The sequence below is a fragment of the Electrona antarctica genome (assembly GCF_951216825.1).
Source record: "Electrona antarctica genome assembly, chromosome: 2".
Lineage (NCBI taxonomy): Eukaryota > Metazoa > Chordata > Actinopteri > Myctophiformes > Myctophidae > Electrona > Electrona antarctica.
Genome location: NC_136807.1, coordinates 12,468,203 through 12,494,164, shown reverse-complemented (window position 1 = coordinate 12,494,164; position 25,962 = coordinate 12,468,203). Strand labels below are relative to the sequence as shown.

General features: G+C 43.0%; 2 protein-coding genes across 2 annotated transcripts in view; both read left to right on the top strand.

Moving 5' to 3' along the window:
• The window catches only part of gmeb2 (glucocorticoid modulatory element binding protein 2), a 263,131-nt gene that overhangs the window by 179,549 nt on the left and 57,620 nt on the right, over nucleotides 1-25,962 (top strand). The gene's annotated exons all lie outside the window — the stretch shown is intronic.
• LOC306932053 (polyhomeotic-like protein 2) lies at nucleotides 1-25,962 on the top strand (the record flags this gene model as incomplete). The annotated part of the gene is made up of 12 exons (XM_079513758.1): nucleotides 1-204; nucleotides 2,363-2,506; nucleotides 3,781-3,858; nucleotides 4,664-4,828; nucleotides 6,250-6,374; nucleotides 7,633-7,958; nucleotides 17,467-17,690; nucleotides 19,213-19,312; nucleotides 19,480-19,594; nucleotides 22,999-23,125; nucleotides 23,439-23,712; nucleotides 24,276-25,962. The coding sequence occupies 12 exons, from the start codon at nucleotides 1-3 to the stop codon at nucleotides 24,428-24,430; spliced, it is 2,037 nt and encodes a 678-aa protein (XP_079369884.1). The 3' UTR covers nucleotides 24,431-25,962.

Here is a 25,962-nt window from a genome sequence, read left to right as displayed (position 1 = left end):
ATGCACGTTGAGCAGACACCAGTGGCCTCTAGTGCCAGCAGCAATACCACCACTAACAGCGCCACAGCCATTACCAACACCATCGCCACCAACACCATCAGCACCACCAACAACAACACTATCACAACCAGCGGGGCTGGGAGCCGGCACATTTTGCCCCGGATATCAGTCTACAGTGGGATAACAGACAGACAAACAGTCCAAGTAAGTCCATTTTAGTACAGTTGAGTACAGTTGAAAATGACAAATTGCTGTCGGGAAGAACTCAATTTTTATTTTATTTTATAAATCAGTGCTATTGAACACGGTTGCTGTTGGTTACGTGTTACGTCTGTTATTTTAACCAATAAAAAGTACTAAAAAGCTCTTAACTTCATTGGAACCTCAACTGCTAAAGCAACTATCTCCACCACCTCTCCCCCTCTCATGGAAGTAATTGTTGACAATATATAAAGTCACATTATTTGTTTTCAAAATATACGTTTTTCTTAAATTCCTGAAAAATGTGTATTTTTTATTTCCTGAAAAATGTGTATTTTTTATTTCCTGAAAAATGTGTATTTTTTATTTCCTGAAAAATGAAAATATTTTTTGGATAAATTCTCATATATAGCTTTGTTTTTGCACTAAGCTCCGCCTGCGATATTGAGATAACCGGGAAGCTAGAAGTGCATTATTAGGGGATAATAGCAGCATAGCAATGTGATAAGTGTGAAATAATATTTTATATGCAGCAGCATCAGATATATACACATGTAATGTTGCTGGGTGTGATACACAACTCCCTATATGTCATATGTAAAAACAGACTTGTTTGGCACAATGGGGAAGTGCTAAGCTAAACCATCTGCCGTGGCTGGCATTGGTAATTGGTCTGGAACGTTTTTTCTAAAGCACTCTTGGTCCAGTGGTGCGCATTATTACTAAGGCTTGGCTCTACTGTCTTCTTTTATTAATTAACCCATTTTAAACGTTGATCTAATATCGATCTGACCTTCTGTGTACTTTACTACTTTGTCAATGGACTTTTTTTTATTAACTAAGCCGAAGTTTTTCTGAAAAACTTCAAATATTTATTCAAAAATGTTATGTTGCTATATATTTACTGTACATAATAAGAATCAAAAATGGATTCCCGTCTTGAAGGCTAAAAGGTTTTAAACCCCCAAAAGGCGTTCCCGTCCAAAATGGGTTAAATGTAATTGAAATAACTTAATGCTGCTAACCAATAATACAGAATCCCTTCATAATTCGACAAGAGAATAACTTTCTCCCATTTTCATTTTCTCACTTTCTCAGAAAGGGCTAATACCCAACAGCTGGATTTCAAACAATGTTGCTCTTTTCAAGTGTTGACTCGATGGTAATGTAGATGGATAAATACCTTTATTGATGCCGCAGGGAAAGTTCAGGTGCCAGAGAGAGACAGCATGTAAAATGAAGTTTGAATCATACTGCAGGCCTAACTGAGATCATAAGTTATAACTGAGGATTGTGACTGAGAGTATGAGAAGAACAGTGAAATCCTTAGAGTTAATTAATTTATTAGTTTGTAACTCTGAGAACATACACACGTCCGAGTTAAATCAACAATCAGCATTTTACCTTTGTGCAAGCGTGTCTCACACACATGAGCACCATGCATGCACACACTCTCACAGACATCCACAAGCCAGGGCTTGTCCGTGGCCGGATGCATGTCTGCATGTTGGGGAAAGGCCCCTTGCTCCCAGGCAGTGATTGAGTAGAGATGGGGCCCTGCAGCAGGGGACAGGGTCTGGATGCCTGGCTGTCAAAGCCCTCTGACTGATTGCTCAGAGGTGACTGGGTCACTGGACACACAGCAGACCCTGAGATCCTGTGCGCGCGTGCGCGTGCGTGCGTGCGTGCGTGCGTGCGTGCGTGCGTGCATGTATTCAGTACAGTACATGCTGTGTATTCAGCTACAGTGGACGAGGCAGATTACAGTACTGAACTTCAGCAGTTCAGATGGAGAAGCCTGTAGAAATGTATTCGCTTTCTTGTAATTTCATGCAGCCTCTGAATGCTGTATTTCTGTACCATTGGGTACATGATGACGTGCAAGCTAACGTTCCTTCTCCAGCCTTTCTGTGCTTCTGTCTTTTTGTTCTTCTCCGTGTCCTCTCTATGTTCGGCTCCTTCTCCTCCACAGCTCTCACTGTACACCTGACCTGTGTGTGTGTGTGTGTGTGTGTGTGTGTGTGTGTGTGTGTGTGTGTGTGTGTGTGTGTGTGTGTGTGTGTGTGTGTGTGTGTGTGTGTGTGTGTGTGTGTGTGTGTGTGTGTGTGTGTGTGTGTGTGTGTGTGTGTGTGTGTGTGTGTGTGTGTGTGTGTGTGTGTAGGTCCTCCAGCAGGCTCTGAATGGGCAGCCGGGCACAGCCGCTCGGTACCTTCAGCAGATGTACGTGGCCCAGCAGCAGCACCTCATGCTGCAGACGGCAGCACTGAACACCACTCAGCTCCAGAGTCTGGGCACCATGCAGCAGGTTAGTCAAAATGTCCACCATTGTTGTAGCCTGAATTTTAGTAGCCACCACAGTGCTAGGAATAGTGGGGGCAGCCATGTTTGTTGTTTGACGTCGTCGAGTGAGGGCACTGATGGCCAATCAGCTGCTGCGATCAGATTTTCGATCGAGACTTTCACGCCCATAGACCGAGTCACCAGACCCGAATCACCAGAACATACATTTTGTTTCTCGCGTGGCTAGCGATTCAGGGCTGGAGCCAGGCCCAACTGCCCATCCTCAAGAAATCCAAGGTGACATGTCTGAATGACTGGAGACCTGTCGCTCTCACCCCAATAGTCAGCAAATTATTTGAGAAGCTTGTGAGAGAATGCATGACATGTGCTCTATATACTACCTGCCTCGCTAGACCTGTGGCAGTTTGCATACTGTCAAAACACACCGTCCTATTGCACATGGATGACAAGAAAGGACAAGTACGTGCATATGTTGTTCGTGGACTGCAGCTCAGCTTTCAACACCATTGTCCCAGCAAGATGTGACACAGAGACATGGATACTAGTCTTCCTGTCAAACCGACGCCAGGTGGTGAGAATGGGCTTCATCACATGCGACACACCCTGACCCCCAGCACTGGAGCACCCCAAGAATGTGTGCCGAGCACTCTCCTCTACTCCCTGTATACGCGTGACTGCACATCCACACGCCAGCGACGACTCCAACATCATCCTGAAGTCTGAAGTCTTTAACGTTGACAAAACCAAGGAGCTGATCGTGGACTTGAGGAAGGAACGTGGAAAGAGCATGCGCCCATCTTCATCGATGGAGCTGCAGTGGAAAGGCTCAGCGAGTTCGAGGAGGAAGAGTTACAGACCCATAAGGGTCCATTTGGACCCCTGGTGGTCCCCAGACCTGATGTTGAGAAGGGTTAGTTAGACCACTGTTTCCCAAAGAGTGGGTCGGGACCCATTTGTAGGTCGTGGACACGACCGTTTCTTCAAAACGTTTTCAATAAACATTCCCACATTTTATGATTTCTTTCCAGTCATATTATGAAGAAATAAACAAAAAAATCTAAGAAATTCCATACATTAGAAAACATTATTTCAGAAGTAGTGAAAATAGCCGATCTACATGCTCATAACGTGGCGCAAAGCGACGCGCTGTGAGCTTGTAGATCTGCTATTTTCACTCGTTTGGGTCCCCGGGGCAAACGTCTAATCTCTCTTTTGAGTCACGGGCTAAAAAGATTGGGAACCAGTGAGTTGGACAGTGTTTGTGTCTCTGTTTCCTAGGGAACCCTGGTGGCCAGACATCCAACATCCAACCAGAACACTTCTCCAGTCCAACAGACAGGAAACACACAGACCACTGTGAGTTGGGATGCAGTCATGCATACTGTGCCATTTCTTCACTGCCCAATACCTACTCCCTGTAACGTATTATCCCATATTAAATGGTAAATGGTGCATTTATATAGCGCCTTTATCCAAGGCGCTTTACATAGATTGTGCATTACATTCACCCATTCACACACACATTCATACACCGATGGCGGCGGAAACCATGCAAGGCACCAACCATCACATCAGCAGCAATTAGGGGTTCAGTGTCTTGCTCAAGGACCCTTTGACACTAACTCAACTCTGGGGGGGCCCGGGTTCGAACTGGCAACCTTGCGGTTACCATCCAGCCACGTGGCTCGGCTTGGTTAAATGCTTGATTCTGATTGGTTAATCTCAATTCAGTGGTGTGTTATTTCTGGAAAATAGACCGCTGCCTAATCAAAGCCTTCAGAGCACCTGCTGCGCAACCTGCACTGTTGATTTACTGCTGTACCCAACATGACAGCCATGTAAACAAACACACAAAGCCATTTATAGCTGAACATTGCTCTCAAAAATGTTTTTGAAAACATTTGAAGCGAGAAATAGACGATGCAGTACCCGAAAATGGATTCTATTTGATCAACTCACTTCCTTGTTTTCCGACTGTGCTGTAGATGACTGATTGCTCAGAGGTGACTGGGTCACTGGACACACATCAGACCCTGAGATCGTGTGTGTGTGTGGGGAGTGTGTGTGTTCGTTAAATTCACACTGAGGATTTAGCAGTGTATCTGAGGACAAGTTGTAAGCAACTGATTCATATGTATCCCCATCAACACACCATCATCAGATCAACTTGACTGTTCCTGTGACGACGACCGCCCAGCTCATCAGCAGATCACAGAGTGGCAGCTCTGCAGCCAACGGCGTACCTCAGACAGCTGTGATCCTGAGAAACGCGTCAAACCCCGTGCTTACGGCCAGCCAAGCCCAGATGTATCTACGGGCTCAGATGGTGAGAGCATAGAGATTTTTGGTCTTAGTGTAAAGTTATGATCAAATTAAATTAATGCATTCAGTGTAAAGTTATGATCAAATGAAATGAATGCATTCAATGTTCATTCTATGACCAAAATAAACTGAAAACTGAACTGAGAGGGAGGACAGGAGCGACAGACCCCACCCCCCCCCCCCCTCCCCCTCCCCCGCTATTCATTTCAATAGAAGTTGCTCAGTGGCGTTTTGAAGCACCCGGAAGAACGCTCTACTTCCGCATTTGCCAACCAAATTTTGGTTGGCAAATGCGGAGGTGCAAACGACTAGTGCTCAATGTTAAACTCCAGCTGCACAGGGCTTCCTCGTCATAAATGCACGGGCCCGCCTAGCTCTGGTCCATAGCTCTAATGCCGTTGCATTTAGAGCTATGTTACCGATGACTTCCGGGGCTCGCATGAATGCAGACCAGCCTCTCGTCTTTAGCGTAAATAATAAGAACGTTTTTGCTACTCACCAATACAAAGGGGGGTTGTGTCATTAGAAAGCCTACTTTCCTTAGTGGAAGCACTCTGAGCCCCCCACCCCACGTATAAAAAGTACTTTTTGGCCAGAAAGGGATTTTTTTTCACTGGAGGAAAAATATTCTCTGAGGGTTTTCTCTGGGCAATATCGGTAGAGGGCGCAGTGGAGTAACTAAAAGTATTTTTTTTCCCGGTGGAAAACAAATCCCTTTTTGGCCAAAAGGTACTTTTTATACGTGTGGTGGGGGGGGGGTGCTCCCACTAAGGAAAGTAGGCTTTCTAATGACACAACCCGCCTATGTATTGGTGAGTAGCAAAAAGGTTATTTTTATTTACGCTAAAGACGAGAGGCTGGTCTGCATTTATGCGAGCCCCGGAAGTCATCATAGTAACATACAGTAACATAGCTCTAATGCTGTTGCATTTAGAGCTATGTTACCAGAACTAGGGCCCGCCTGCAGTTCCAGCTCAGCGCTTCAACGCTGGCCAGCCCTTCTGGGCGCTTGGGCGAGAAAGTACAGTTACATTTGCACTCAATTCATAAATGTCCATCATAATTATCATCGACGTCGTCTTGTTGGTTTCTATACTCAGTCCATTTATCCCATTTTTCGATCAATAGATCCTCTCTTGTAATCTCAAGGAATTAGTTAGTTTCTCCATTACAAATATCTCCTCCACAATGTCCAGACACTGCTCACAAACTGGAGGTTCTGCTTCATACCATAGCCTTGTAATTGCTTTTTTTTTACTAGCTGCCAATAGTACTTTGACCAGTCTTCTCTTTGTGTATTATACACATTGTTGTTCTACTGCGCTACAGAAAATGTTCTGTTTCAGTTTAATTGGTTCATGATTTTTGTTGTTTTGTGTTGTTGTTTGTTTGTTTGTTTGTTTGTTTGTTTTTCATTCATTCTAGCTCTTCTTGACCCCAACTGCAGCCATTAATGCAACCAAAGAAGCCTGGACACAATCAACCACCCAGCAGCAGACCTCTGGAGCACAGGTTAATATGTTGGAGGGATGGATGGGTCCAGAGAGGATGTAGTGGTTGAGAATCCCCCTGGAGCACAGGTTAATACAGTATGTTGGAGGGATGGATGGGTCCAGAGAGGATGTAGTGGTTGAGAATCCCCCTGGAGCACAGGTTAATACAGTATGTTGGAGGGATGGATGGGTCCAGAGAGGATGTAGTGGTTGAGAATCCCCCTGGAGCACAGGTTAATACAGTATGTTGGAGGGATGGATGGGTCCAGAGAGGATGTAGTGGTTGAGAATCCTTCTGGAGCACAGGTTAATATAGTATGTTGGAGGGATGGATGGGTCCAGAGAGGATGTAGTGGTTGAGAATCCCCCTGGACCCCTATGTGCCCTTTCCTGCCAGAACAATCTCCCCTGTGTCTGCACTGTACTCTGTACTGTACTGTCTGTCTATCTGTCTGTCTCAGCTCTCCCCTTTAATAGATAACCAGCCAAATAACTAGAGCCCGATCAATATGTTGGTCTGGCCGATATATCTGCCATTATTTCACTTTTTTGATTAGATCTGTATGGTACGTAGATAGGTTATGTAGGTTCAATTAGTTTGTGTTTATTATCTATCAAAGTTATGTTTGTTTTTTGTTTACATTTTTTTCTTTGGCTTATACCTTACTGTAGGCTAAATGTTCTCAAATAGAAGCTTTAATTAAATCCTTCTTCAAATTGTTTAGTAAGTCAAAACAATCAGTGGGCTAGGACTCTCCAAAAATAGGGATTCGTATTGGACCCAAAAAACAACAACAGATCAGGCTCTACAAATAACAACACATTTTAAAATGACAAATTCATAGTTGTGTGTGCTTTAATGGCGTTCAATTCAAACCTTGTTATCACATAACGTTAACACTATCACACAAATCCATACAGATGACAGAATGCAGGACACATACTGTACATACGCCTGTCCTCCCCTCAGGTGCAGACAGTGGTGGAAAGTAACTTAGTACTTTTTCTTAAGTACTGTACTTAAGTACAATTTTGAGGTATTTGTACTTTACTTGAGTATTTCCAATTTCCAATACTTTTACTTCTACTCCACTACATCTCAGAGCCAAAATTTGTACTTTTACTCCACTACAATTATTTGAAAACTTTAGTTACTAGTTACTTTGGAGATTTTAATTTTGATTAGAAAACATACATTAACCACTTCAACCCTATACATTTTGTCCATTTGAAAATAGCCGATACTTTTGCACTTTTACTCAAGTACAATTCCGTACTTTTTCCACCACTGGGTGCAGAACCTTTCTATGTGCAGGATACAGGGGCCAACTCTGTCTCCTCCCACCACCACCACCACCACCTCCTCGTTCTCCACAACACCCTGTGCTGCTGCGTCTGCTGTTCAGCTGCAGGGTCTGTGCCTAAAGCAGACATCCGGATGCAACCAATTCACCGTCGGTCCGGTTCCAGGGCAGGGGTCGCCTGGGCAGGGGAAGGTCTCGGAAGAAAGGGAAGGTCCAGGACCGCATGATGAAGCCCCGTCAGAAGGGCAGAAGCGAGAAGGGCAAGTGGAAGTGAGAGGACTGATGAGTGTCAGCCAATGTCTGACAACTCTCACCCAGCTTCCACTCATCAGCCAAGGTAAACACTCACCTACTGTAGCATCCACTCATCAGCCCAGGTAAACACTCACCTACTGTAGCATCCACTCATCAGCTCAGGTAAACACTCACCTAGCATCAGCCCAGGTAAACACTCACCTAGCATCAGCCCAGGTAAACTCTCACCTAGCATCCACTCATCAGCCCAGGTAAACACTCACCTAGCATCCACTCATCAGCCCAGGTAAACTCTCACCTAGCATCCACTCATCAGCCCAGGTAAACTCTCACCTAGCATCCACTCATCAGCCCAGGTAAACACTCACCTAGCATCATCCCAGGTAAACTCTCACCTAGCATCCACTCATCAGCCCAGGTAAACTCTCACCTAGCATCCACTCATCAGCCCAGGTAAACTCTCACCTAGCATCCACTCATCAGCCCAGGTAAACACTCACCTAGCATCAGCCCAGGTAAACACTCACCTAGCATCAGCCCAGGTAAACTCTCACCTAGCATCCACTCATCAGCCCAGGTAAACACTCACCTAGCATCCACTCATCAGCCCAGGTAAACACTCACCTAGCATCCACTCATCAGCCCAGGTAAACACTCACCTAGCATCCACTCAACAACCCAGGTAAACACTCACCTAGCATCCACTCAACAGCCCAGGTAAACAATCACCTAGCATCCACTCAACAGCCCAGGTAAACACTCACCTAGCATCAGCCCAGGTAAACTCTCACCCAGCATCCACTCATCAGCCCAGGTAAACTCTCACCTAGCATCAGCCCAGGTAAACACTCACCTAGCAGCCACTCATCAGCCCAGGTAAACACTCACCTAGCAACCACTCAACAGCCCAGGTAAACACTCACCTAGCATCCACTCATCATCCCAGGTAACCTCTCACCTAGCATCCACTCATCAGCCCAGGTAAACACTCACCTAGCATCAGCTCGGGTAAACACTCGTTCAGATCAAATGCTATTGAGCCACATGGGCAAATGCAATATTCTCTCCATATGCAGTTAAGAGAGAGGTAAAATAGGGAAAAGATAATACAAAATAAACAAAGTGCATAAAGTAGCAAGTTTAAAATAATAATCATGTGAGGGGCGCTCTTGTCATCGTACATCATCATGACGTAACATTTGCTCAGACACGTAAATTCTCCATTCATTGTCAATGGGAATTTTTGTGTAGGACGAAAATAGCCGATTTGCTCGTCCACATATGACGTGTGTTAGGACAAAAATCTACACTAATAGCTGAATATCGAAGGGGCTAGCGCCCTTCAAAAATATATATTTAAAGGCAACAGAGACAAGGCTTAGCACTTGTTCAGAAGTCTGGTAGTGTGGCTCCTGATGCTCTAGCAGCACTATTGCCTGGCCGTTGGGTGATGAATGTCCTTGATGGCACTCTCAGCCTTGGCTACACATCACACATCATTTCTCATGCATTTCCTGGAGGGAGGGAACCTCTCATCCTACAGTGCGCTGAGCTGTCTGCATAACTCTCTGTAGTGCTTTGAGGTCGACGCCGGTGCAGTTCCCATACCAGACGGCGTTGCACTCGTTACGACGCTCCCTATGGTGCCGTTATAGCACACCCTGAGGATGCGGGGGCTCACCCTGAATTTATTTGGCTGAATTTCCGGAGGCAGTATAGACTTTGCTTTTTTTGGTTTGTTTTTAACCACATGCGTGGTGTGTGTGGCCTATTTAAGGTCCTCGTAGATGTGTATTCCAAGAAGACGAAAATGATGGCGATGCTTCGTTGTTCGTTTCAGAACAATTCCAAATGCTGCTGGAAGATAGTGTAATGCTGCTGGAAGCCAGGGTGACGAAGATTCAAATGATATGCTCATTCCCTTTTTCAGTAGAAAACCACCTGTTAATCTGTCTCGCGGTGGGAACTTGCTTTGCGTTGCAATTCATCAGTTCAAAATGGAAGAGGAAGCAGCATACACTGTAAATGGTTTTGCCTTGAAGGGATTTGTCCTCTTCCTGTCCCGGCCTGCTGCCTCAGATCTTACCAGAACCCAGAACCCTTCCCGGGGCAGAACCCCTCCACTGTGGATGCTAATGGTGAGAAGTGCAGCCGTGGCTGCAGCTGTGCAGCGTCCACAGCTGGGAGCTCTGACCCAGGGGTCTCCACATCCGAACAGCCCCTAATGAGCTACCAGATGGGGGTTGGGGGATGCTGTGCAGCACCACCACCACGTCTCCCATGTCACATGAGCACAAAGCAGAGCCCATCCCCCATCTGAGGGCCCCCAAAATCAATACAGCAGCGAGTCGAGCTTCTGTTTCTGATTAAAATGCGGGAAAGAGGCTGCTCTTATGTGGGGAAATGAACCACAGGGGACATTATTATACCTTTGATTCCCTGACGCTTTACAGGAGCTGTAAATCAAACCGGTCGTTTTGTTTATTTCAGCTGGTATAGATTCATCATGATAAGCTCAACTTGCACTTTATAATCTTATTAATAAATAATAATCACTCTCAAAATCACATATCAGCGATGTACTGTAATGCAGTAGGCCTGTGGGGTAAATGGTCAGGGTTCAAGTCTATAGGGCTTGGGCTAAACCAACAAGGAACCACTTAAGGTCTGTACACGCTGGGAGCAATTATTTTGTGTGATAAATTCACATTCATTTAAACTGCTGTTTTTGCGACCGTAGGTCGCAGATTACTATGAAAACCTGCAAAACCTGTCAGTCCGTCAGTCAGTAAGTCAGTCAGTAAGTCTATTAATTCATATTAATTTAAACTGCTGTTGGTGTTAATTGACCATTCACACTGAGCGTGATTTTAACGAGTCATACATACATCAACCTGTATGAATGAGGCATCACCAAAATACTAGTTTTTACGTGAAATAATCGGAACGCTTTTTATTATCTTTTATTTGCGTGGCTCCTGATGTGTATTGACCTTTATAATGGTGGCAGCAGAACCAGCAGCTTCAGCTCCCAATGTATGAATGAATGTAAAGCACTCTGAGTGCTTAGAAAAGCGCTACAAAAATGCTATCCATTATTATTTCTAGATTGACTTGATTCTGCAGTTATTTTCGGCCAGCAACACTGCCATACGACAATGTATATACTACTGTATTAGGCTTAATTCAGTGGAGACCGTTTTTGAGATGGAAGACTTTAACTTCCATCCAATCTATATATCTGTCTATACAATTTCAGGAATCTCTCTCTGTGTGACTGTGTACCTTTATGGCCAAATATGAAGATCCCTGAATCCTCCTAAGTTGGTGCGTCACAGTCATCATACATGACATAGACTGGCTTCGAAGTACTCACAAGTGTTTGCGGTGCGACTTCTATAAGAGTCTGTGTGTGTCCGGTGTTTGTCTGCTATAAAGTGTATGTTTTTATATTTAACTTTATCGATCTGAAGCCCAATACATCATAGCTATGCCAGGCATAGATGACTGATAAATGACACATAGACGGCTGGCCAGGTGAAGTCCGAGATCCACATGAAGCCATGTTGTTCCCATTTAGATCTCCAGATCCATGCAGATGGATGAAGCGATGGTTTTGCATCTAAAACAAACAAACAAACAAAAAAGTCAAGTACTGATTTTCCTATTCAACAAGATATGATCTAGTAGTCTAATTGCTAAAGCCAGGAACAAGTCTGAACATGTTGGGAAATTCACCAATTTGTGATTTAAAAAAAGAATCACCTTACAAGCTATTAAAGAGGCAAGTTTGCAGATTACAGTTTTAACAAATCCCCCCAGCAAAAACCCTGGTAGTTTCAGGAACTAGACAACAATAGAGAAAGTGTGATCCCCCCCAACCAACCACAGAAGGGAGAGTTGTCAAAACATTGCCATATCTCTCTTATGCATGTTTAAGGGCCTGAGGTCAGTCAGGTCACCACAGCAGAGGAAATGTAAACAAGAGCACAAGAAGAATAACACATCTAGTGATGAGCAGCTCTCCTCCCACACAACACAAATATTCTAGGTAAGGACCAGATATGTGGATGTGAGTTTCTACCATGGACAGGACAGTTAAGTAGATTGTAAAAATAAAGAAATCCTCAGTACACTCTGTTTTACAAATGGATGAATTAATACAGAGGATTTCATATAGTGTACTTTCACACATGGAACAGCCAAGTCACATGCCATGTTAGGACTTAAGCACATTAAATATAACACTTTATATTGTAAAGACAAAACAAAAAAAGGCAACTCAGTATTGTCTTATTTGAACCTTATTGTAGCATTTTAACTACTTAATTAACGGTACTAGAATGTAATTTCTTTGCCACATGATTATTTTTCTCTGCTGCTGCTCATTGTGTTACTGTGCGGAGAAGTTGTAATGTGTTCACAGGGCATTCACTTCTAGTCATTTTTACTAGTTGTCAACTAGTAACTAACCAACAAGGTTGACTAGTGGATTTACTAGTCAACAAGATATGGATGGATGGATGGATGGATAGACTGATGACTGATGAAGACATGTGGCAGCGGTGGCCGAACGGATAGCGGCGCGGTCTAGATACCGGAAGGTTCCCAGTTCGAACCAGCCGTCCGACACGTTAAAATTACCACCGCTGAAATGCCCTTGAACAAGGCATCAACCACTACGATGAAATGTGTTCTATGAGCAGGGCCTGGCTGGAAACAAGTTCTTGAGCTTAGCCCAGATACCCTGGGTAAATATAGATTTCATTTCATTTCATTTCATGACGAATAATTGTTCATACATCTAGAATCTAGATCTATCTATAAATGCAACAAGTCTGTACGTACATCTGCAATCCACATAACTCAAGGATTGTTTTTTTAAATTTCTATTTTCATTTGCAAATCTATTGCACCCAGGCTACACTGTCCCAACATTACTGTATATAATTACTTGATATTGACATTTTACTGTTAACGATATCTTTCCTGACCTGTTGTTTCAGCATGTGCCCAAGTCCAGATGCAACCGCAGCTTCAACAACATCAACAACACAACACTGGTATCCAGCAGCAACATGCTCCACAGCAGAGCCAGCTCACACTCCTCCACCGGGCCCAGGTGGTACAAACCCTGGCCATCCAGCCCCAAGTGCAACCCCAACCAGTGTTGCCCAAGGCCCCTGTGCCCAGCCTGCCAGCAGCCATCTTTCATTCCATTGTTAGGCTTACATCTCAGGTACTCCCCCCCAGTGAGCCAGTGTCGGACCAGAACCCACATAGACCTGCATCTGACCGGTCCCAGCCAGCACAGTCCTGTGCTGAACCTGACTTCCAGAACCAGCTCACTGCAAAAAACGCAGTAAGTAAGAGCTGCATTGCTTCTTATAGCACAAGTTGAATTGGTGGTGGTGGTCAATATTATACTACAATTAATAGTTATAGCAACATTTGCACAGTTTTGTTCTTGGCTGGAAAGGAACACCTAAATGAATGAAGACATTATGATATTCAACAGTTTAAAAAAAGGCAATTTCTTACCTTTTTGTATGTCATCGTAACACAGAACAACACCATCCCTGCTGCCCAGCAAATTATGCCACTTCATGTGCCAGCAAACTCTGACATGTCTGCTTACAAGACTGAAGGTAGGAACAACAGCAAAACCCTGAAAAATGTGCCCTGCTTTAGTTTGCTACAAACAGAGCAAATTATTTATGAGGCCACTTACACTATGAATAAATATCAATTAGCTTTCATGTTATTATTTGTATCTGGTGCTGATCTTGAATCTGTTGTCCATTTGACACCTATTGCCTTCATCACACAGTAGATTGCTCTCTGCATTCATGCACCCATAGACACGTCACGATGGCCGCCTCCACTCCAGTTCTCCACTCAGGCGGAAGATTAAATCTGTCATACCCCAGCTAGTGTACATTGTCCTACACACCCCAGCTAGTGTACATTGTCCTACACACCCCAGACTGTGCCACTATAAGGAGGAAGCGGTATTGGCTTTTGTCATTACCATGACCAGAGACATGCTCGGGAGTGGGACACAGCTGTGGTGTGTTTAAGAAGAAGTAATGGAGACTTTTGCTGTGTCTGTATAAGAGATGTAGCTGAGTCGCATACACTTAGATATCCATGTACTACTGTATGAATAATAGAAGTAGGCTATAACTGGCCAAAAGAGGCTAACTGCACCGGTCTACGTGAAACTTTGCACACACACTCCCTAAAGCAGTGGTTCCCAAACTTTTTCAGGTCAAGGACCCCCAAATTGACACTAATTAGCCCGCAGACCCCCATTTGAAAAGATATGCCAGGGACCCCCACAAGATTTCTACGGCTCTAGCAGTGATTCTCAACCCGTTTAATTTCAAGGACCCCCAGTTTGACATGCATATTAGTCTACTCTACGGACCCCCAGTTAATGGCATTTATATCTCTGGGACCTCGATTTATATAGTAAAATCTAAGTTAATTTAACTCTGAGACGGGTCCGTTTGGTTCCATTTGTACACTCAGAGTTACAGACCCATAAGGGTCCATTTGGTGCCAAACTATCATTTAGCTGGGGACCCCCTGGAACTCCCTCAAGGACCCCTGGGGGTCCCGGACCCCACTTTGGGAACCACTGCCCCAAAGGACAAGCATATGCTTTTTATAGCGCCACCAGGAGGCCGACTTTTGTAAAACCCAATTTTTTATATTTCTCCATCACATTCTTTCCAAAGATCAGGCAAATCGGTACACAGTATCATTCTCTATAGTCATGTGATCGAGACGGATCTGTCTGATATTTCATATTCCAACCTAATTGGCTAACGTTGGCTTCCAACATTTTTAGGATTGGTCAGTTTTGAACAAAATCAAGAACATACCGTGATTTCCGTGAAGTTTTGCATGCACGGTCCCACTAGGCAGAGGAAGAAATGCCACCCTTTTCACATTGGCCTGTTACTGTTAAGGGGGGGGGGGGGGGGGGATTTTGGCTGGTTGAAGACCAAGCGTGCTGTGGCATTATGGATCAATGGAGAGGCACATGCCAGTATAGACCAGTAAGGAGAGAGTTAAAATAGTCAAGTTTTGATATGACTGATGTCTGGATAAGGAGTTGGACTGGGACCAGTGGTCCTGGGACCATGGTCCTTGTGGGGGTTCCAGGTGGTCCCCAGTTAAACTTAAATAATGAATTAGTAACCAAATGGACCCTAGATCAAATGGTGGCCTGTGGCTTAAATGCTGAATAAATAATGGACCTTGACATGAAAAGGGTTGAAAACCACTGTTCTAGAGTGTATAACACTATAACACTATAACATTATTAGGCCTAGTGTTGTAGCCTATATTACATTTGGAATACAGGCCCATAGCCTTCAACAGATGGATGTTTTTCCTGTCATATATGACGAATTGACAAGTTTACAATACAACTAGTATTGTAGCCAATTTGATGATTTGTAAATGTGGTTTATTTATTGTATGAATGGGTGCTGTGTTATTATGAAATGTGCTGTGTATTTGATGATGCTATGAGATTATTGACTGACAACCTGGGCATAGGCCTATAAAGCGGGTTCAGCCAATCTCGGGCACAGCCTATTTGTGGGTGTCACAGGTGCACACCAGCAGGGAAGTGGACTGGAAAATGCCACAGGGAAGCCACAGTTTTTCAACCACGCGTGCGTTTGGTTGTTTTTTGTTTGGTTGTTATTCTCGTTTGTTATTCTCGTTTTATTTTTGCATCACACAAGTTGTTGCTCAGCAGCATCAAAATAAAACCTTTTAAATGCACTCAAGTGACTCAACGAGACCCGATTGATTTACTGTCAACAGCACCACGCGTTGGAATTGGAAAGAGCTTCAGTTCAAACCATATTGTTGCCTTTACACTACAGCCTAGTTTTACTGGCGTCTAGACTGGCAGGTTGCGTTAGTGAAGTGAAGCGAAGCATCTATTAAATAGATCAAATAAAATATATTCTATTTGATTGTTTGATTTGACCACAACACTGATTGGTTGCACATGTAGCCTATCAGAGAGAATGTGGCATACAACCAACGGCTGCACACTCCTGTGCTGTGCATACTGCAGAGTGTATATTACTGTTAGAAGTGTCTCTAAATGTTTTGATGAATTGAACAATTCAATTCAATTGAACAAAAATAAAGCATTACATTTGTTTACAAGAGGGTCCACCCTCTTGTAAACAAATGTAATGCTTTATTTTGTCGTTAAAACAGTCTTTGTATTGAGTCGTGCTTGAAATGTACTGTAATTCTGCAAACTGTTAATAAATATTTCAATCAATCAATGTTACACGTCCATGAGCACCACCGAGAGTAGAAGGAAGGAAATGCGAGGAGAGGAGACGGCCAATCACGTGCCTCTGTTTCTTTACCCTAACCATTTGAGCCAATCAGGCCGCGAGTTAGTCCGCCGTGATTGGACCGCTTTCCAGGTTTTCCCCGGGGCCAATGGCGGGGGTGCTGGATTTCTCTATTCAATTTCACTTCCACAAGAAAGAAAGTACCGGCACCCGGCACTAGACAGACAAGAAAGACAGAGACTAGCGTACAAAGAAAGAGGATTATTACATGGGGCTGCGGGAGCAGCAGCGGCGGCTCCTCCTGTAAACCACATGAGACAGAAAAGAGAAAGTTTGGATGTGAATTGTGTTATTATTGGCGTCTCTTTCCCAACCTAGCGGATGCGTGCGTTAGTTGTCGGACACACTGCTGTGTTTTGGACTAGAACGCGTGGCGGCTGTGTGGTCATCACCACCCGGCGGAGGGAATAATATGAAAGAGACCGTTGTCTGGTGCAGCTGCAGCAGCGGAGGAACAAAGGGCTGTGCAGCTTTTATTGTCCACGCGTGTGGATCATCACAGCCCACAGCTACTGTTTATTATTATTGACACCTCGTGGTCTTTTGGATTATCGTGAATAAAGTAAGACAACTGTTGAACAACCGCGTTGAACTTTGTGGATCTTTTGCATGCAAGAAGACAGTCGCACTGTTAATATTTAGCTCTGTGCAAATACAATCTCCAGCAGGCAGGCAAGCAACAGACTCGGATTCGGTGCGATGATCTTTGATTGGTTGATTTTTTAAATTTTATTTCACAGTATGTAGAATGAGAGTAGGCTACATTTCAAACGAAAGCACAATCAATACAAATAAAACTACTATGAGGACGAGACCGAAAAGCACTAGAGTTGTTTACATCAGGGTCCTCCATTTTCAATTCATCAGATAAAGACTATCCCATGTTTTAGAACCATAAAATAAATGGTCGACTCGATGTTTTATGAATAATAAGTCGCCTGCTAAAGCTTAGCCACACAATTAAGTTCCAATTCCATACCAGGATCTCGTAGTTTTAGGAGTCAACAACACAAATGCAGTTAGTGTGATAATGTAATGCAACCGTGGCTCAACAAGTCAACTGGTTGAACAAGTTATCTTATCCCTGTTAATTGTGCCGTTTTAACAGCACAATTATTAGATTATTTTGGTAAAGTTCATTTGTGTGTGTGTGTGTGTGTGTGTGTGTGTGTGTGTGTGTGTGTGTGGCAGGTGAGGAGGAGGCTGCAGGCTGCGGGCTGAATGTGAAGTGTCCAGGTGGCTCGGCTGAGGCTCCAGTCATGACCTCTGGGAATGGGAACAATGCACCCACGGTTACTGGCAGTGCCCCGCAGAATGGCGAGAGCAAGCCGCCGCCCCAGGCCATAGTGAAACCCCACATCCTCACTCATCTCATCGGGGGATTCGTTATCCAAGAAGGCGCTGAGCCATTCCCTGTGAGTATATACTGTACAACATATAAAGCACTTCTGCTTCTGAGTTCAACAAACCATGATGTGCATCCCAGATTCGGCACAAACAAGGGAATAAATTAATTTCGCTCCTATGCCACCAAAATGTGGAACGCCCTACCAACAGTCATTAAGACATGTGAATCCCTTGACTCCTTCAAAACGGCTCTCAAAGGGCACCTACGGACGGCTGCAATTCAAAACTGGCCCCCGTAAAATCTGAATCCCCCACCCACCCATTTCCCCCTCACTGTATATGTTTATTTTTTTCCTTTTTGATGATTTCCTGTTTTTGGCTATATAGAAGTGTATATTTGTACGTCTCTATTCATCATGTTATGATGAATTGAAAATGGTGGACCCTCTTGTAAACAGTGTAATCCGTTATGGCGTTGCCCACAGTTAACAGTTTTGTATTGAGTTGTGCTTGAAATGTACTGTAATTCTCCAAACTGTTAATAAATACTTCAATCAATCAATGTGTACATGCACATGTCTCTGATAACAAGAGTTACATTTTTGTGTGTGTTAGGTGGGTAGGCCTTTCACGTAGCAAGGGATGTAATTAGAAAATAGGAGAGTGATAGGTGTATCAGGTGGGATATTGACACATGGCACCTTTTGATGACCTGCTAAGATTGTTTTGTCTCTTTTGTCTACTCAAGAGCATCAGACAGCCTAACAGTGGTAGGCTGAGAGGCTAGATCAGGTATTTGATTTCGACATCAATCAGTTGCTTGCAGTACCATACATTTTGGGTGACTATATTTTTCTGTGAAATATTAATAATCCATACTTTTTCTTTGTTATACACGTTTTGTGCTATATGGGCCACTAGAGGTAGCAGAACTACCTCTTATCTTATATTCTGTGGAGACGTTTGAAGTGACCTTTTTGTGAGTGTATGTTTAAAAGTGGAATTGAGAGATAATGATTCCATAAGCAGAACATAAGCTGCCAAATGTTTTATGTCTTCCAAGAGTCTCCTCCTGTCTCTTGAGTACCCTCACTCCCTCTTCTCAAAGATATGAATGAATTACCACACCACTGGCCATGTGGTGGAAGAAATTTACAGAAACCAGAGGCACCATTATTTTTGTTTTTTCGTTGTCATTGTACTACTACCTCGCATGAAATGATGGTTGAATGGTAACGCTAAAAATTACAATGATTAGATTTTTTCTGGGAATCTCCCATTAGCTGGTACCATAGCAACAGCCTAGTCTTCCTAGGCTCCACATAAAAACACAAAAAACATTTGCTGTTGAAAACATAAATTGCAAATACAAAAAGATAAGTCAAGGACGCACAATACATTATAAACCTAAATGGCACAATACAAAAAAATGCCAATAGGACAGCTGAAAGGACAAAACAAACACACAGATCACATTAAGTGAGTTGCTTTAATTGAAGCAAAGACATTTCCTTGATTTGTTTGTTTGTTTGTTTCGATTCACAGCTTTCAAGTCATAACCCTCTTTGCCTTCCATTTCGCTGTACTCAGGTGGAACGCCCCTCATTCTCCATTGAAAGCCTCAGGAAGCATAAGCATTATTCGGAGAGGCACAATCTCAATTCAGAGATGGAGGATCTCTCGTCACAGGGTAAAGACCGTGGCTCATAGTGACACTGAAAGAGGCTCACACCACTTTCCTATTTCTACATTTACCTTTTACAATGTATTCGTCGATGTTCTCTAAATATGAAACAACCAATTGTGTATGGTTCCTTTAGTGCATTTCTTTCTGTTGTTTTCGCTTGGACTCTTCAGAGTTGAAGAAGCAGCAGGATGAGCCCATGCTAACCTGTGAGCTGTGTGGGAGAGTGGATTTTGCCTACATCTTCAAAGGGTCCAAGAGGTTCTGCTCCACTGTCTGTGCTAAACGGTAAGGGAAGGCAAAGGGCTCAATATGGAAGAATTAAATAATTCTGCTATATCATATTGAATGGTTGTTTTTAGTCATTGTTTGTTTTAGTTTTCTGGTTATTATTTTAAGTTTTCTTTGCCATTCAGTTTCCCTAAATTGCCACTAGGACTGTGTTAAGCACTTTGGTGCAGGTGGGATTCAATCTGCTAGCCCTCTGCTCAGCAGTAAGGGCTCGTGCACATGGTAGGACCTTTAAAGATGTCGGGAGTCATGATCAGATCGTTAAGTAAGTATTTCACCCTACAGGAGTCTCTTTGAAATCGGCTGTCATATCTTTGTGATTTTCACACTTAACGATTGATCGCAGACAAGGGATCACAGTCATCACACACTGCAAGAGTTCACCAAGATGCGATCCAGACCCGATACATAGGCTACATTGGTTTTGATTCCAATTAATTTTGATGTCTCACGTACGTGCAGGCTCCCTTGAATACATGTGCCAGACAGACACAGGACGCGTCTCTCTCTACCCCCCAAGCTCCAAGAGATTGGTCAAATGCAGAGAACAAATTTCACTGCGGTAACATGTGTGACTAATCGTACGACTTTGATTTTGCGTTTAAATAATTATAAATAATTAAATCTGTCTCTGCGTCTCTCTCCGTATGTGCTCGTGCACACACACACAGAGTGCACGTGGTCCAAATGTTTCCATAATAACAGTTTGCTGATGCGTAGATTCAGACACTTTTTATCAACATATTCAAGTGAGATGCATTGGTTTTATAGACTATATATATTTTGTTTTAAATTCTTTATTTAGGGACATCCACAATATACAACCATTTTTCAAATAGTGTTTCTTTGAGATGAGATGGATGATGTGTACACTAAGCAACACTAATACAATATAATACTCATAGGAAGACATAAGAGAGTATTTGAAGCTGTGAGCAGTAATTAAAATAAAAACAACAGAACCAAAAAAGACGGAATCATTCAATCCTTGTCGCTACAAAATCTGGTCGCAAAGGTGTAACGTATTCCACCCAGTTAGACCAAAACTTTATACATTTCTCCTTCTGCAGTCTGAGAGAGAAAGTGATCTGTTCCATATTATAAATATCATTTACTATATCTATCCATTCTTTTATGGTGGGGGCCTCAGGAAGCAACCAGTGTCGTGTAAATACTTTTCTACATGCAGATATCAGAATAGAGCGTCGCAGTCCCGCCCCCTACCAGGGCCCAGGAAATGATTCTCTGTTCATTTTCCTCATAGACTTTTCAAAATGTATTTATTTAAAGACCTTTTAAGCGTGGTACAAAGCCAACTCTTGTCATGGCAAATCATGACAACAAACAAAATTTTTGGGCCAAAACAATAATTAGAAAGAAGAAGAAAAACGGCAGGTTACAACACTTTTTTTGTTGTTTTTCTTCTTTGTAATTATTTGTTTGGTCCAAAATATTGTGTTTATTGTCATGATTTGTCACGACTCGAGTTGGCTTTGTGCGCGGCGTAACCGTCTTTAAATAAATACTTTTTGAAATGTCTATGGGAAAAATGCATTGGGAATCATTTCCTGGGCCTGGCGTCGTCATGGCAGGGGGCGGGACTGCGACACTCTATACCGAATAGGTATTATTCATCAGATCTTCCCGTCTGAAAATGTGCATGTCCCAAAAATAATGTAGTAAACTCTTTAAGGGCAAATTTGCACCAAATATTGTATTTATTGATCTCTGGAATTCTGTCCAGAAGGTTCTAATCACTGGGCACCCCCAGAAAATATGCCAATGGTTAGCCTCCCGAGACCCACACTGTCTCCAGCATGTTGCCTCCCCATTCGAGAAATGTGCCTTCTGTTTCGGCTTAATGAAGAAACGGACAAGACATTTCCATCCAAATTCCCTCCATACATGTGAATTAGTACATTTCCATTAGAATTGACATATCTCAGACCACTCATCGTTTGATATAATGATGTTACCGTCTGTTTCCCACTTTTCTTTAATATATTTTGTATCATGTTGTTTTTTTTCCATGAAGCTGTCATAAAATAATAATACCTTTAGCTACGTTGTTCCGGTATGCATCAATAAATAAGCTCACTATTGGATCACCGAAGTCTGTTTTGTTTTTAATATTATGTTCAAAGTGATTGCGAATCTGTAAGTATCTAAAAAAGTCTGATCTATCTAGATTAAATTCTCTCTTCAGTTTTTCAAAACTCTTAAACTGTCCCTTCTCTGTAAGTGGATAGAATGTTTTAATTCCTTTTGGAATCCACGATTTGAACCTACAGTCTAATGTATTCGGTCTGAAACCTGGATCATACGCACACCACTGAAGTATTTGAATCTTATCATTTAATTTTATAGACTATATTTAACAGCAATATTAGGCTAATATAGCTACCAATATTTATGATACCTGGATTTACCCACAGCATAATATTCATCTATCGATACATACAGACAGACTGACTTTCTGTCTGTGAGCACAGCTTTCCTGTGCTCTCATTGGCTGTAATACAGACCTTCTCTGGGTGCAGTCGCAACCCCATTCATACTGTATGATCTCCAGTCGGCGATAGAGACATATATCAAACCTGCTAGATATTCAGAAACACTTGGGAAGGCATCGGTGCACGCTTTTATCGCCGCCGGATCTTCGCACAGAGCCTTTCACACACAAAATCGCAGAACTTTGGCGATTAAACCCTGATCTTGCATCAGATTGGAAGTTATCCAGCTGTGGCCTGGGGATGTGTCATGATGCTGCCTGGTCTGAGTTTGGATACCGAGGGTAGTAACAACTAACAATGAATTCTGCCATATATTATATTGCCATATAATATTTTTTATGCAATTTAAAGTTCTCTGGCAAATAAATGGTAGACTCGCTGGAATTGTGGGGAGGCTGCTGCATAGCCTTCTTGGTATGCACTATGCAGCTATTCGGTAAGCCATTAAAGGTCACTAGCAAGCTGTTTGAAAATAAAGTTTAACAAGTATAATCTCATATTGTACATCATACTGGGCGGTTCCAATCTGCCACTGATCCAGTCCTAGCGCATGGCGAACAGCGACCCTTTTTGCCAGGCCGCAGTTGTAAATAATAATTTGTTCTCGACTAGTTTTGTCTGGTTACATAAAGGTAAGCTTGCACTAATTGGCATGCTACTGCCGTTTAAACCCTAGGGCTGGTACTGATTTTCAACCATCTGATTTTGTACCCTCATTAAGAGAAAATAAAGGCTGTATATGTTATAAACCGCAATATCTACCACGTTGCACTTGAATTGCATTTTATGAAACCTGAAAGGCAGTTTGGAAAATCTCTTAAAAGTAACAAAGCACCCACTGATGAAACCAGGGTTAATACAACTATTCTGTGACCCTTTTTTCCGCAGTTACAATGTGGGATGCTCGAAGCGAGTTAGTCTCTTCTCAAACCGCAGAACCGCAATGGAGAACCTGAAGAAACAGAGAACACTGAATGGCACGCACAGGAACTCTAGTTTCGAGTCTAAAAAGAAGGTGAGTGGTGTCGGGTTTGTTCATGCCAACATGATTCATTGTACAGTATGTTTCCTGACCTCCACCCAGGGGTAATGGCCTAACACAAGCCATACCTCAGAGTCTTGCCATGACATTGTGTTTTGTGTCTGATTTAAAGCTACAATCCATAAGTTGTATGCACGTTGTCTCACTCTCCCAACAGAGCAATAATGTCCAACCCAAAACCAGGGTTTATGTTTTATTAATCAAAATAACTCCCAAATTGTATCTTATATAAAGCTAATAATCTTCTCTGGTATTATTTTTGCAAACCACAACCTGTGCCTTACAGGTTCCTCCCAGCCACCAGAAACCTATTGTTGGTGCCGTGACCGCTGGCCACTTAGCCCACCCTGCGCAGGGCGAGTCGAGCCAGTGTTCGGACATGTCCAACTACGAGAGGCCGCTGTCTCCTCTGTCGGCGGCGGCTGCCCAGCGCAGCGTGCACCCGGCCAGAGGGACCGCTGAGCACGCTGAGCTGCCCCTACTGTCCCACAGCTTCCTGGCATGTGACCCCGGCCAGTGGAACGTAGAGGATGTTTATGAGTTCATCTGCTCTTTGCCAGGTGGGCGCCATTTTAAGCTTCTTTGACATTCCATTTTGTGATTTTTGTGATGTGAATTTTGATATCACAACCGATCGCATCGCTCCACAGCCTAGGAGCGCCTGTTGCGCAATACTCGATGTTGCGTAACAGTGGGACGTCATCGAAAATGTCCCCCCCCCCCTGTTTAGCCGACAAGAACGAAAATCTTAAAACGTTAATAACTCTTGATCTATATCATCCCGTCCAATTCTAAGAAAAGATCATGTGTTAGACGGCCCACCGCGGTCCCGTCTCTAGTCGCGTTAGATTTAATCATACCTCCTGTTGTTGTCGATCGGCTCTAGAGTGTTTTGGATACATTTAGCTGCTAAATCCACATCCGGGATAACATCCGGTCCGTCGGTAATAGTGCTCCGCTGCTATAAATCACTGGGAGCTATGATTTAATGGATTAAATAACCCCGGGCAATCAGAGTGTTAACCACAGGGCCACTGTCTGGTTAAACGTACAGTATAAAGGACAACATGTGGAAACACCGATAAACTATTTTTTTTCTGACACGACTCATTGTGGAACGCAGGTTGCCTAGAGATAGCCGAGGAGTTCCGCTCACAGGAGATCGATGGACAGGCTCTGCTGCTGCTGAAAGAAGACCACCTCATGGGGACCATGAACATCAAACTTGGCCCTGCTCTCAAGATCTTCGCCCAGATCAGCATGCTGAAAGATTCATAGCCACACTGGCCTTTCCAGCATGCACGCACGCACACATTCACTCACTCACTCACTCACTCAGACAGACACTCACTCACTCGCTCGCTCACTCACTCACTCCTCACTCACTCTTTAAGGCAGCTCCTCCAATCTGTCTGACCGGACGGGAGATGTTCAGGACCTTTAGTAACGCCTTCTCTCATCTGGAATGGGGCCAGTTAAGAGGCCATAATTGAGTTTGACTTTTCTTCCAGATGGACATTATTCCTGTGGCCTATATCATTGACAACAAGCACTTCGTGCTTGACTTTTCCACTCCGTTAATGACTTTTACTTGACATCAGGAAAACCATTGTTAGGTAGTGAGGTCAGTTTTAACAAGAATCCTGGTAGTTAGCCTGCTTTGGTATAAACGTTCCAATAGATAATATATTTTTCTTTATAAAGTACTGGGTCTCGTCTGCACTGAGATGCTCGAGATCAGTTCATTCCCTAGTGCCGTTATCGCTGAAGACCAATACAGCTTTTCTGGACGGCTGTGTAGTTTTCACATCACTGTGTTTTCCTATTGTGCTTTTACATCTGTGCCCTGATAGTGATGCTCAGATGTTGGAATGTTAATCGAAAATGTTATTGCTTTTTTATTGTACTTTTTTATTTTATTTTATTATGGACGTGTTGTGGTGTTTCAACAGATTGGGATTAGAGGACACAAATACAAACGGAATAAACATTCATAGATAAAAAGAGAAGGATCCGGGCACACAAAGTTAAAAAATGAGGAACGCCTTTATTAAATTAAAAAGGCAACTGCCAACATGTTTCGACCTACAAGGTCTTCATCAGGGCAAGAATGACATTCAACTTGACTTGTAAAAGGGGCAGCGTTCAGACAAAGTCACGTTTTGTGAATGTTTATAAAGTTTGTGGTTCCAAAAGCTCTGCTAAGGTGCGATACTGTAGCGGGTGTCATTACATACCTCGTCTCCATTTGTAGAGCAGAACAAGCTGTTCTAAATCCACTGCTGAGAACACTGATGGCATTGTATGGAAGTGTTGTTAATAATTTACAAAATTTGAATAATCGTATCTCAAAACATACATCTCCTGTCAAGTTTCAAGAAAAAGAAAACATTATTCAGCAGTTAATATTTTAATATAGCACTTGATTTTTATCCTGAAAGACCTCAACTTGACATCAAATGTAATGGTACCAATATGGCATACTACTGTTTTAAACATCGTTGTTTTTTGTTTTGTTTTTTTATATACAAGTGTCCATTTTGTTATTTTAAATTATACTAATAATTACCAAATGCCTCCAGATTGTGACTATAACCCAAATCAAAGACGCATGGTGGCAATTGTAAAGAAATTGTGATTTCTTTGTGGGTGTATCACATGTGCCTTGCCTTCTCATGAAGAGAAATGCTATGGTAGAGCGCCAACTATAGTCTGTTCATTGTCAGTGGTACATTTGCATTGTGTTAGTGGTAATGTTTATGGAATTGTTTTGCAGGATACCTTTTGTACTTTAAAATAAATCCTTAGTG